We start from the raw sequence: 14120 nt of genomic DNA on the forward strand, positions 1-14120 counted from the left end.
CACACCAGCTTTCTTTCTGTTTCTTGAATAGAGCCTTCATATATGCCCTTCCCTTTGCCTGGAAGGTTCTTCCTACTTCCATCCTCCCTTCACCTTGCTGACTCCTCTTTAATCTTCTGATCTCAATTCAAACATCACTTTCTCCATGAAGCCTCCTGGACTGACATGCTAGACTGGTAGACTAAGTAAAATCTGTCCCCACCCCTCACCATTATAGTCTCTGAGGGCACCATAAATACCTCCCTAATTGCTCTTATTGCAGTTTTATTTTTGCATTTATATGTGTGATTATCTGGTTATTGTCTGTCTTCCATACTAGACTGTAAGCTCCATGAAGAGAGGGACCAAGTCTGCTTTTGCTCACCAGTGATCTCCAGCATCTAGTCTAAGACTTGACACGCAATAGGGACTCAATAAACATTTGTGGGGTTAATGAATTGTGTAGTGACTTTTGTGTATAGGAAATGCATAAAACTATGCCAGCTAGTATTTTTTCCTTTTGCTATTGCTTTCAGAAAGCTGAAAAAAAATCACATTTAAATTTCGTGATAGATAATTTTATATGCCAACTTGACTGGGTCAAGGGATGCCCGGAAATAGGGTGTGTCCGTGAAGGTATTCTGGAAGAGATTAACATTTGAATTGGTAGATTGAGTGAAGCAGATGGCCCTCCCCAATGTGGGCATCATCCAATCTGCTGAGGGCCTGAATAGAACAAAAAGGCGGAGGAAGGTTGAATTAGCTGTCTCTGCCTGACTGCTGAGCTGAGACATCAGTCTTCTCCTGTCCTTGGACCAGGACTTACACCATTGGCTTCCCAGTTCTCAGGCCTTTGGACTATAACTAGAAGTTTACACCACTGGCTTTCCTGGGGCTCCAGGTTACAGACGGTAGATTGTGGGAATTCTCAGCCTCCAGAATCATGTAAACCAATTCTTTATAATAAATCATATCTATATCTATATATATAATGGTTCTGTTTCTCTGGAGAATCCAGATGAATACAAAACTTAATCATCGCAATTACATCAACCCACTAGAAATAGCATGTTTGAATTTTCTCTTTTGATCTGGATGTGCTATTTCTTTTATGAACTCTCCTTTGGAATCAGATGGCTGGGTGTGTGTGTGTGCACATGCACCTACGTGTGTACACGTATATGGGTACAAAGAGAAATCAATACATAAATGCAAAGTGTCGAGAGATTGATACCAAATGGAGACTTCATGTTAATCTATGACTAATGGTGGTGATGGTGAAGCCAGTATCTTACTAAGGCGTCATTACCATCTTTATCCATCTCTGTGTCTTCGTATTTCAACACTCTCAAAGTCTTTGTGACTCATCTGTGGAGGACTGTAAGGCAACTGGGTAGAGACTGTGTTTCTCTAGATTCTGTACCATGTTTATGGGCTGTTGATCAATGTCACTCAACTTGCAGATCTTACTGTCTTTTTTTTAACCTTTTTTTCCTTGTGAAATATAGCACACATCCAGGCTGGGCAAGGTGGCTCACTCCTGTAATCCTAGCACTCTGGGAGGCTGAGGTGGGAGGATTGCTTGAGCTCAGGAGTTCAAGACCAGCCTGACCAAATGCGAGACCCCATCTCTACTAAAAATATATATATATATATAACACATCCAGAAGAATTCCTAAAGTATAAGGATACAGCAAAATCAATATTTATAAAGCAAACACCCATGTAACTGCCACCAAGAAATAGAACATTGGTATTTACTATCTATACTATACCTTGGATACTGTCTTATGGCATATTTTATATTTTCTATTTGACGTGTGTGTGTGTGTGTGTGTGTGTGTGTGTGTTAGTCTCCCCAGCTAGACTTTAAGTTCTTTGAGAACAGAAACTTGACTTTATATTTTTTCCCACATCCCACAGTGCCTAGTGCAGTGCCCTAGATATGGTAGGTGCTCAATACATTTTACAAGATTGTCCTCTGTGACTCTGGGAAGACTGCTGAGGACTAATCTGGCAAACAAGAATTGTTTGAGGAAACACAAAATTATATCATTTGTCTGATTAAGTATGTACAAACCAGGGTATAAGGATAACCAGTATGTCGCGATGTGCGTTGGGGGAGCTCAGCCTTCCCTTGAGTTCCGGCTCTTGCCCAATGTATAATGCCAGCCTAGGACTGGTGCAGCATCCTCCTAACTAGTCTCCCTGTCTCCCTTACCTTCATTCAATCACTTCTTCACTTGTGGTGACTCAAATATCTGCGTAAATATAGATCTCACTGTGCCATGCCACTGCTCAGTAACTATGCATGCAGTGGTTCTCCAACTATGATGTGCCTCAGAACCACCTGGAGAGCTTGGCACAAGCCCACATTTCTTCTCCCATTCAGAGATTCTGATTCAGCAGATCTGAGGTGGGGTCCAGGCCTCTGCATCTATATGAAGCACTCTAGGTAATTCTGATGCAGCCGGCTTGGGTATCACCCATTAAGAAACACAGCTTCAAAGGCTCTTTATTCCCTACAGGTTGAAACTTCAGCACCCTTAGCATGGTACACAAGGCCCTTGATGGGTGGCCCCTTTTCATGCTGACTGTATTCCGCCTATGCCACTCCACTCCCATGTCATTGTCACCATCATTTCTTGCCTGAACTGCTACAACAGTGTCCTTACTCTCAAGTCCTAACTGCTTTAATCACCCTCTGCTCCAATCTTTTTCTCCAGCTGGAGCCAGGGTGACCTTTCAAAATTGAAAATATGTTCATGTCACTCCCCCGCTCAAAACTCTTCAGGGATAGTTTCTCCAACTAGCTCAGGTGGCACAGCATCTGGATGTGGTGGTGCTCTTTCCAGAACACCATGAAATAATTGATATATTAAATCACACCATATGAAATAAAACACTTCTCAAAAGAACATTTCTGCTAGCTGAAAGTATGTCTACATTATGTGTGTGCAATATAAAATCATAGCCACAAGCACAGATGTCCATGAAAAAATAAACTGTTGAATTAAGCATGATCAGTACTGGGATTGTCTGTTTCATATTCATTTGCTACTTGTTCGTTCATTTTGTTGCTTGCTAGAGGATAAGTAGGAGCATCTGTCAAAGATTTAGGAAAATTTATGGTAAAAAAAAAAGTTAAAATAGAAAAATTTCTACCCATTAACTGATTTTTCTTATTCTGTTTTTCTTTCTTTCTTTCCTTTTTTGCACTGTGAGCATCCCATTTGCTCCAGGCACTGTTCCAGGCACTGACTGAGTAGGCATTGTCCCTGGAGAGCACAAATCGAGAATCCCTATTCTGGAGGAAAAAGTCTAAGTAACTTGGTATGACCAATCTGACCGTTCTAGATCTGGCCCCATCTTATGTGCCATTCTCATTTATGGCCACTGTCCCCTCCTCCTATTATGTTCTCTGTCTTTTCTTTCTGATTATACACATGCTGCCCTCTCTCCTGTCCCTCCTTGACTGCCAGATAAACCACTACTCATTCTTCCAGACTCACTCCAAATGGCTCTTCTTGGAGGTGCCTTCCCTCACCTGTCTGGGTCTTTTCCCCTGTGGGGTCTTGCTCCTGACTGATTATATCATTTATCACATTACTGGTTATTTGTGGAGCTATCTGGCAACTGGTCTGGGAGAGCCCTAAGATCGAGATAGGGGTTTTGTCAGCCATTTTTTCTTGAGTCTTCTGGCACTTAGCACAGTCGCTGCTGATGTACAGTTGGGATTCAGTGAATATTTGTGGAATTAATGTAAAATTGCAAAGGAGGCAAAGTTTATCTTTCAAACCCTTCCAGCTCGCTACATGGGTCCACTCTACTCCTTATTTGGCACCCCTTCCCCAAGCCTGGGCACTCCATACCCTCATGCTGCCCATCGTAGAAGTCCACCAGGATCTGCCATTATTGTCAATGGACCAGGCTTCAAACTTTTCCCTTGATATCCTACCAAACCTTATCAGTCCTTTGTCCCACCCCACCAGGACTACATTTCCAGATAAACCAGTGGTCCTCAGACTTTAGCACAAATCAGAACTCCCTGGGGCCGGGCGCGGTGGCTCACGCCTGTAATCCTAGCACTCTGGGAGGCCGAGGTGGGCGGATCGTTTGAGCTCAGGAGTTTGAGACCAGCCTGAGCAAGAGCGAGACCCCATCTCTACTAAAAATAGAAAGAAATTATATGGACAGCTAAAAATATATATAGAAAAAATTAGCCGGGCATGATGGTGCATGCCTGTAGTCCCAGCTACTCGGGAGGCTGAGACAGGAGGATCGCTTGAGCCCAGGAGTTTGAGGTTGCTGTGAGCTAGGCTGACGCCACGGCACTCACTCTAGCCTGGGCAACAGAGTGAGACTCTGTCTCAAAAAAAAAAAAAAAAAAGAACTCCCTGGAAAACTTGTTAAAACACAGATTGCTAGTCTCAGTACTAGAGGTTTGGGTTCAGTAGGTCTGGGGTGGGACCTGAGAATTTGCATTCCTTATAACTTCCCAGATGATGCTTTTGCTGCTAGCCAAAGACCACATTTTGAGAACCACTGGAAAGAAACGAATGTAAAACCAGGGGCGGCAGGTGATAATGCACAAAGGAATCCTTAGTTCATCTTGACTCAGCCCCTTCACTGAATTTCTGATTCAATCGGCACTGTCTGCATTTGGTTAATCCCAGATCATTTCCCTCTGCTTCGCCTTGTCTCCCTCCTCCAACTTTCTGATCTTACTTTTCAGCTTGTTCTCAAGGCCTCTCCATTTGAGACCAATACCACTGTCCTTCTCATTCTCCTTTCACAAAGCCACAGTTGCGGGACAAAGCCCTTTCCTGAGCTCTTGGCTTCATTTCACTGCCCTCTTCTCCCTCCCTGTCCCCTTAGTGCTCCCCTGTCCAATATTAGCACCCTTCCCCAGCAGTCAGAGTGACCTTTGTAAAGCTTAGCTCCAATTAGGGCTCACTTTTGTCTAGCAGAGGTAGCCACTTCAGCTCCCAGGCGGTGGAGTCTGGCTCCACAAACAACATTAGCATGCTAATGACAGTCACCTGCTTGCCCAGCTTCTTTAAGGACAGTGGCAAGCCTGAAAATGCCTCATTGGCATGCTTCTGCTCATTCCTTCACTCAACAAACATTGATTGAGCACCTGCCAGACACCATGCTGGGCCCAAGGGACCCTGCAAGGACACATCAAGCAAGAACACACACAGGTTTATGGCAGTGCCCAAGAGTTCAAGACGATGCTTCAAATAGGGCCTCTTTTGGCCTCACTCATCAATGAAGACAGACACTTAACGATGAAAACCTCCCATCTGACCACTCACCAGCCCTCTTGCCTCCTCAGCCCTCCCATCTTCCCTGTACCCAGGAAGGTGACCTGGGACCAAAGATTGGGAGGCAGCAACCAAGACAGCCTTCAAACCTCTTTGTTGAAATGAGCATTATAATTCACACCTCTCAGTTGTTGTCCCACTGATTGAGTGAGGTAAGATATGTAAAACCCAGAACACAGTGAGCTAAACCTCCCTACACATTCACACAACACACACACAACACACACACACACACACACACCACTGAAATACACACGTTGATACACATCAATACAAACCAAAAATACACACTGACACACACTGAAACACACAAACACACTGACAAACACACCAACACGCACATACACACTGACAAGCTGACTCACATACACACACACTGGCAGACACACACACCAATAAACACAAATGTTCAAGTAAACACACACCAGCACACACATTGACACACAGATGTACACACAGACACACAGCTGACACACTGACAGTACACACCAACACATAGTGACACATATACAAATGCACACCTAATCACATCAAGACCAACACACACTGACCCACACCCTACGGAAACTGGGAGGCCCAGGCCCCAGGAGGGGCTTGCAGCTGCCAGCGCCAGGCAGGTCTTGGAGGAACCAACGGTTGCAGGAGACTTGAATTGCACACTTGGTCCAGGTCTTTGAGGTCCTGCATTTTGGAGGAGGAGGCCTCCACGGGGTTCTGGTACTCTCTAGGAACAGGCGGACCTAGTGGGGCACACGGGTGGGACACCAAGGATTCTATGCTAAGGTGCGTGCAGCGCAGGGCCAAAATGTCTGGGAGCTTCCCTCCGTGAGGAGTGCTAAGGCGGGAGGGCAGCACTCAAGGTGCGGCATTCCCGAGGAGCCCCACAACCCGCCCCTCCCTCTGGCTCCGCCCTCTCAGTTCTGGCTTCCTAATTCGCGCCTCTTGTCCTGCCACCACCCAAATCCCAAGTCCAGATCAGAGTTAGTGGCCCTTTCTGTCCACCACGCCCCAGCCCTTGCCAGGGAAGACCCGTCTCCCAGACACCCAGCCTGGAAACGGCTGGTCACCTCTGACTCCCCGCCCCCATCCGGTTGGAGCCCAGGGCTTATGGTGGTTCCTCAAACATAGCCCTGGTGCCCCCGTGTCACTCCCACCCCACTCCAGGGCCCAGCCCCTCCTCCAGGCTCTCTAGAGGGTCTCGGAGACTTCAGCTGCCCCTCTTCCTTGCTACTGCCACCTCCCCTGTGGGCCTGCGCCTTCTGCCTCCCAGAACTCCCCTGTACTGGTCCCTGGTTGTGCCAGGCTCTTCTCTTTAGGCCACTCTTGGGTCTCCAGCACAATGATGGAGCACAGTGGGCACCCCCTGAATACTTGGCTCTTCATGACTGTCCCTACTGCTACTCCCTCACTGTGTCTCTTCTTTCTTCTACTCCCCCCCCCCCCCCCACCTCAATCAGCATCCTCTGCCTTCAGCTTGAGTGCCTCCCTGAAGCCAGGCCCTGCACTTGGCCCTGGAGATACATTTTGCCAGTCCTTGTTCTCAAGGAGCACAGGGTACATAAGAGCTCCCTGAGACAGTGTGAGAAGCACTATCCCAGGAGGTGGAATCAGGCGCCAGGGAAGCTCTACCTGTGGTCACTCCATTTCCTTGTCTCCTCCCTTCTCCAAGGCCAGGGCCTCTGGGTCGGGTCCCTTCTCCCTCTCTCTCCCTGGTTCCTGCTTTTCTTTTTTCCTCTCTCCTGCCTCCCCTCAGTGGCTCCCACTTTGGGCATCTGCGGGGTCACCTCCCACGCTCCATTGGGACCTCCTCGCGGCCCAGGTTTCCTCCATAAGCCTGCCCCATCTGGGGTCCCTTTTGCAGGCTGAGTTTCCCTCGGAGACCAGGTAACCTGCCCTTTGGAGGAGTGGAATGGAGTGTCCCGCCCGCTCAGGCCTCTGAGGCATACCAAATCTGCCAGGGTACTACAGTTACAAGGAGCGAGCAAGGGGCCAATCCTGGGAGAGAGCGGTGGGTGTCAGGGCCGGAGAGGTGGAGGGGTGCGGAGAGCAAGGGAGAGGACCTGCGGCGGCGGATGGCCAGGAGGAAAAGGAGAGCAGGCAGGCACAGCTCCTGCCTTGGGAGGTTCTCTGCGCACTATCAGCCGCCTAGTCCCGAGTTGAATTAGAGTTAAGGGGAAATCTGGGGGCGGGACAGTGATTGGAGGCCGCTCTCCGTCACCTGCCCCTCCATCCCGCTCAACAGAACCCAGGACCTTCATCCCCAGCCCCTCCTCCGAGAGTCCGTGGCGACCCGGCGCTAGAAGGGGTGAGTTGCCCGAGCCTCTGCTCACGCTGAATGTTCAGAGCTCGGGGAGGGGAGGCGTGTGGGGTCCGTCTGCATTAAGTGTGCAACGGTGGTGAGCTCGGCTCCACGGAATTACAGCCACAGCGCCCGAGCCTTGGAAACCCCAGGGCAGAAGGGGCGTCTCAGGACTTCTGGTTTCGGACTCCGCGCGTCACAGCTCAGTTGCGGGGCCGCAGTGCGGCTCCCCACAACGGCCCCCTCTCTAAGCTCCACTGTGGAGCGGCAGGTGCCGCAGGCTCCCACCCCCCGCCCCCCACCGCCCCGCTCCGCCTCATTGGCGCTCCCGGGCCATTGGGGACCGAGGGAACAACAGTAGAGCATGGAGACTCCAGTGGCCAAGGCGCTCCCATCCAAGCACTCTGGGATCTCGGGGGGAAAGGAAGAGGGGGGTACCGGGGGCCGGGAAGAGGGAGAGGAGGACAGCGGAGCTCAGTCGCTGAGCTGAGCGCGGGAGGGGGGAGGGGCGGGGGCTCCCCTCCAGCCTCCGGGGTCTGGGGACTCAGGGATGTCAGAAAGAGCAGGGGGATGTAACAATCCAGCAGAGGTCGGGACGTACCACGGGGCCCAGTGGCGGGGGGAGGGCAGAGGACGTGGTCACCGAGGGGAGCCCCCGCCCCCCTTCGCAGAGGCCTACAGCTGGGGTTGCGGGGAGAATTGGAACTGAGCCCGAGGTCGGGGGAGGCGGCTTGTTAAATCCGCCCCCTCCTCATACCCAACTTCCGAGGGGGGAAGCGGTAGAGGGGAGGTTGGGGTTGGACCAGCGGCGAGGGGGCCCCTCCCTTGCACCTCCCCCCACCGGACTTGGTCGCGTCCGAAGTGTAACACTTTCTCTTTGTCGGAGGAGCTCCTCTCTTTCCTGTGCGGTAGCTCCCGTTGCGGCGGCGCCCGTGGTAGCCCTGGCGGACCCAGGAGCGATGGCAGCGACCGATATAGCTCGCCAGGTGGTGAGTGCGGGGCTTGGGTGCCAGCGCCCCGGCCGGGGGCCTGGGGAGGGTCAAGGAGACCTGGTTGCCGCCACGGCCGCCGCAAGTAGGGCAGTGGGCAGCATCCAGGAGCCGAGGCACGGCGGGACTTCTGTTCTTGGGGTCAGCGGCTCAGTTCCCCAGCCTGTCCCGGAGAACGGTGGTGGCGGGCGGGTGGGGTGTTGGCAAAGCCTGCGGGCCGGCAGCCGAACTTAACATTGCCCAAGAGCTGCAGTGAGCGCCGCCGCCTCCCTCGCTGCAGCTGCGGCCCCACCGCTGGGGCGTTGCCGAATGAATGGCCGCACGAGTCGCCGAGCCCTCCGGGTCCCTGGCACCCCGGCCTTGCCGCGCCCCTGAGCACAGCTGCCCGTCGGGACCCTCGCCTGCACAGGAAGAGGGGCGCGGGGCTGGGGTTAGCTTAGGGCAGAAGGCGGTGAGTGGTGAGGGGGGCGGGGAGGTGACTGGCTGGGGTAGGGTTTCTCCATATGCATTACATATGTGACTGCGTCTGTGTGTGTATCGGTGTGTGCGCGTATATGTGCACGCGCGCGCACTCGTGCTTTCCCGGGCGGGCGGCGGCGGCGCCCGGGTCCTGTCTGTGACCCTAGATAAGTCTGCCTGTTTCCTTGAGTCTGCTCACCTCTATGGTGTGTGTCCGTGTCCGAACGCCTCTCTGTCCGCTGGTGCTGTGTGCCTCTGGGTCCCATTTGTGCGTCAGTGTGGGGTGCAGTTGGCTGGCCTGTAGGTGGCAGGCTGCGTATTTTGGCATATTTTTGAGCGGGCCTCTGGGGATCTGTTTCGGGTGCGTGTTCGGTGTATCTGGGCTTGTGTGCCGAAACCTGTGGAGCTGGCTTCTTTCTATGGGGACTCAGGAAAATAAGTGTGAGACTTCCCAAAGTGGTGCTGTCTCTCTTTTTGTTGGCGACAGACTCGGGTGGGGGGTGGGGGGGAGTCTTCATTTTAAAGAGCTGAAGTTTTCCGGCCTGGGATGTGCAGGGAAATCATGTTGAAGTGACCTGAGGCCCCGTGTTTTTTTTTGACCAGAAGTTTGGTTGCAAAGGGAGATGATTCCATTTGGGGACAACACCTTAGCTTTTCTATTCATCCATGGGTGTCTGGGATTTTAAGAAGCTCACTAGCACCTTAAGGTGAGGAAGAAGCGTGAGAAAGGGGTAGGTCAAATCCCATGACACCAAATACTACTTGATGAAAATCTCGGAACTACATAAAAATGTTTTAAAACCTTGTAGCTTACTTATTTATGGGAATAGTTCATGCAATGAAATTCCAGTGCAAAAAAAATGCCTCTAGGTATTTGGTGTAATTGAAATTGATTTGTTTTCAAAATCTGAATCCAGAATCTGATAGTACTTGATCTACAGGATATGTATTAATTTATTCCACCCTTTTGTCCCTGTTTGGAAAGGCAAGAACCTCCCCCACCCTCTGCACGCCCCAGCACAGAACTCTATGCAGTTATGGTGTGGAAGGACCAGGAGTAGATAGGAAACAATGCTCTGTGATGAAAGAATTTGAGAGAATTCTCTTCCCCCCAAGAATGGCACCGGAATATTTATTGCTTTAGTGTTTTGAGGGCTCCCAGAGTGCTTTTCTGCTCCTTGTTACCTGAATTTTAGCTATGGCATAGCTTAAGTGGAGGAATTAGTCTTCTGGATTACACTTGCTCCATCCTTAGTGAACAAAAATGACACTAATGATTTTTCTTGTCAGCTAATGAATTTGCATCGACCTGTCCATACTGTCTCCCCAGTCCCCCTTGCCTGGATTAGTATTGCAGGGCAGATGTTGCAAAGGGGAACATTCCAGAAGGTTGTGCTTCACCTCAGGCACAACTCAGGCGACCCAGAGATCCCCTTTGTTCTGCAGATGGGGGTAGGAGGTGGCTCAGGGCTACTTGGTTTGCTTTGTAGGGTTCCAGTTTGCTCTGGCTGGCCTTGCCATACTGTATGGTGAAGAACAACATAATTGTACTCCAGATTCTGAAGCTGAAAGAGCAGCCTGAGCACTTGAGACCTTGTTATCGTGATAAATGGGTTTCTGGGAAAACTGACGTCACTCTCCAAGCCCCCCTCCCCCCAGCCAGTGAAGCTCTTATTTATGTGTCATTTATTTGTCTCTCTGTTCGCCTTTGTGTCTGCAAGAAGTTATAATTCACCAGGGAAGATGGAATTAACTCAAGAGACCTTGGATGTCTGGTTGCTGCTTGTTTCTTCCAAGAAGCATGATCCAGGGTTTGGGAAGAGAAGACTAGAGAGTAAACCTCAGTGTGGCTAGCTTAGGAGTTCTTTTTAATGAGCTCTGAGACATGGTGCCATGGGAGTAGTGCCCTGGTGTGTGTGTGGGGGGGTGTCCTTTTCAGAGTCAGTTGAGGGTTACTGCGGCTAAACATCATTAGTGACTAAAACAGGCCTTACAGTTGTTGGGTAGGGCCTCTATGTTGCATGCATGCAACTTGAAAGTTCAATTCTGGTGTACATAATACAATTCCATCCAATTTGAATGACCACCACAAAAGACTCTGTGTGACAACATTATTTCTCCACTGTGTCCATGAGTATTTATTTGACTGATTGATATGTGTTCAGCATGGCTAGCCCTTGTCAACTCTATCCAAAAAAGTAGTAGACATAGTTCATGGCTTTGAAACTTACAGTCTAGTTAGAGAAACAAATTCTGGACACTGAAATAATTAGAGAACTATAGAAGATCTTTTGGATGCTCCCCTCTACCCCCTGCCCATGAGGTGGCTTTGGTGGTGTTAGGGTGGAAAGCCTAGTAGGTGCACACGGCGCAGGTAGAGAAAGATTTCTCACAAAGAAATTAAGATATACAAAAGTAAAAAAAGTTTTTTATCCTTCTTAGAAGAGAGAGAGAGAGAGAGAAAGAGAGAGGGAAGAAAGAGAGCAGAGAGATGGCAGTGGCATCCCAAAGAAAGAGAAGGGGGTGCCAGCAGCGAGGCCAAGTGGCCTGCTGATTTTGTGGGGACAAAGAGAAAGAGAAAAAAATAGTAATTGTCGTGGAGTAATTAGCAGGCAGCTGTGAGACAACAGGTTGTCCATCTTTCTTGCTTCTTCCCTGTTCCTGGAGGCTTGGTTATCTCTGTAATGTAGTCAGGCTATTGCAGGGGATGTGATTTTGCCCCTGAGATATAGTTTTGGGCAGGAAACTAAGGCCTGGTGTTTGCTCCCCTGCTGTCCTTCTGGGAGCTTCTCAGGAACACCTTGAGGCTATAAAACAAATTCTAAAAGCAGTTTCTGGCAAATGTAAAGAGAAAGATACACATTTCCTTTCTGTTTCTTAGCTCTTTTCTGATGTTTGTGACTACGCAACCCAGCAGGTTGCCTGCCAGCTTGGGAGAGAAACAGCCGAGAGTAGGGAGAGCTCATGACTGATCTTTAGATGTTAGGAAATTGCGGGATTAGATATTTTCCTGTTGTATCAGCGAGGCCACCCTTTCAGGTGGCTTGGGCTGCTATTAATTGTGAACTAAAATAAAATTTTAAGGCTCACCCCCACACCGGCTGACTGAATGGACCCCCTCGTGGCCAAAGGAATATCCTAAAACTAAATTGCCTGCCAGGAGGAGGGAGGTCAGACTCATCATGCCCCCCTCCCTTCTTGGGGACATCCTTTGTAACCCATTAACAAGCCTAAGGGTATGCAAAGCAAACCTACAGGCCCTCAATTTACACAACAAATCTATGTCCGGTGGCTTATCTCTGATAAACAGCAACTATGTTAAAACATTCCAAGCCTTTTTAGACAAAGCTTCATGTCTTTAAGCAATTACAAGCAAAAGAATCTTTAAACCCACCTCTAACTTGTAAGACCCCGATTCGAGATGACCCACCTTTTCGGGCCAAACCAATGTATGATTCCCACGTATTGATTTATGACTTTACCTGTAACCCCTGTCTCCCTGAAATGTATAAAACCAAACTGTAACCCAGCCACAGCGAGTCCACTTGCTCAAGGCCTCTTGGGCGTGGCTCCGGGTCATGGTCTTCAAATTTGGCTCAGAATAAATCTCTTTAAAATTATTTTACAGAGTTTGGCTTTTTTGTGTTGACATAATATGTACTCTGAGAGGTTATAAGACTTGACCAAGGTAACCTAGTGAGCCAGAGTATAGGCCCCAAAAGCTGCATCTCCTGGCTCTTGCACTGAGCTGTTTCTTTCAACATTGCACGTTGGGGCCCAGACTTTAAGTGCTGGCCCATTGAAAGAACGTCTCATTGATTCTGGCTTGAACTGATCTCACAGTGTGAACACTGATGCTTTCTCCAGTAGCAATCCAGGTAATAATGGTCATTCTCCCAAATGAAAGAACTTGCAGGGGCTAACTCTGCCCTACACAGTTAGTGTGTGTGTGTGGGGGGGGGTGTTAGCCTGGGGAAACTGTCCCAAAGCAACTGCCTATGGGTGGGGAGAAGATTCAAAACCCCAATATTCACCTAGCTGTATAGAGGATACAGCACTATAGAAAGTTTGCATGGCCACAAATATTAAAAATTATTGAATCTAAGTTGAGGGTATGTGGATTGTCATTACACTATTTTCCAACTTTTCTGTATTTGAGATTTTTCGAAATAGAAAGCTGAGGGAGAATTATAATGCCCCCCAAATGCTCATGGCCCCTTCCCTCAAGGAGTTTACAATCTAGTGGTGGAGGCAGACGTAAATAACCATATACTTATCACAGTGATAAGTGCTACACAGGAGAATAGCTGCCTGCCATGAGAATTCATTACAAGGGGACCTTAACCTGCAAAGTGGATGAGAGTGGAGGGTGACAGGAAAGGCTTCCTGAGGGCATCAAATAGCAAATGGGCAGATGTGAAGATGGTTGAGATCTCACTTTTGCTACTGGGTTGGGAACATTTCATTTGCTAATTCATCCACTTTTATTTTCTTTCTTTTTTTTATTTCAGCATATTATGGGGGTACAAAAGTTTAGGTTACGTATATTGCCCTTGCTCCTCTCCCTGCCCAATCAGAGCTTCAAGGGTGTCCATCCCCTAGATGGTGCCCATCACACTCGCACTCATTATGTATGTATACACCCATCCCCTCTCCACCATCTGCCCGACACCCGATTAATGTTATTCCTAAATGTGCTCTTAGGTGATGATCAGTGAAACCAATTTGATGGTGAGTACATGTGGTGCTTGTTTTTTCATTCTTGGGATACTTCACTTAGTAGAATGGGTTCCAGCTCTATCCAGGAAAATACAAGAGGTGCTATATCACTGTTGTTTCTTATAGCTGAGTAATACTCCATGGTATACATATACCACATTTTATTAATCCACTCATGGATTGATGGGCACTTGGGTTGGTTCCACATCTTTGCAATTGTGAATTGTGCTGCTATAAACATTCAAGTGCAGATGTCTTTTTTGTAGAATGTCTTTTGTTCTTTTGGGTAGATGCCCAGTAATGGGATTGCTGGATCAAATGGTAGGTCTACTTGTATCTGTTTAAGGT

At 49.0% G+C, this 14120-nt stretch overlaps 1 protein-coding gene across 3 annotated transcripts in view; it reads left to right on the plus strand.

Moving 5' to 3' along the window:
• The first annotated feature begins 8502 nt into the window (after window positions 1-8502).
• SEPTIN6 (septin 6) overlaps window positions 8503-14120 on the plus strand; it is a 67370-nt gene continuing 61752 nt past the window's right edge. For 2 of the 3 annotated variants that reach the window (XM_069464509.1, XM_069464508.1), the window contains exon 1: window positions 8503-8594. In XM_069464509.1, coding sequence (XP_069320610.1) covers window positions 8565-8594 — 30 coding nt within the window. In that variant the 5' untranslated portion in view covers window positions 8503-8564. The remainder of the gene's footprint in view (window positions 8595-14120) is intronic. The other variant, XM_069464507.1, reaches the window with a different exon arrangement.

The sequence above is a fragment of the Eulemur rufifrons genome, chromosome 30 (assembly GCF_041146395.1).
Source record: "Eulemur rufifrons isolate Redbay chromosome 30, OSU_ERuf_1, whole genome shotgun sequence".
Taxonomy (NCBI): domain Eukaryota; kingdom Metazoa; phylum Chordata; class Mammalia; order Primates; family Lemuridae; genus Eulemur; species Eulemur rufifrons.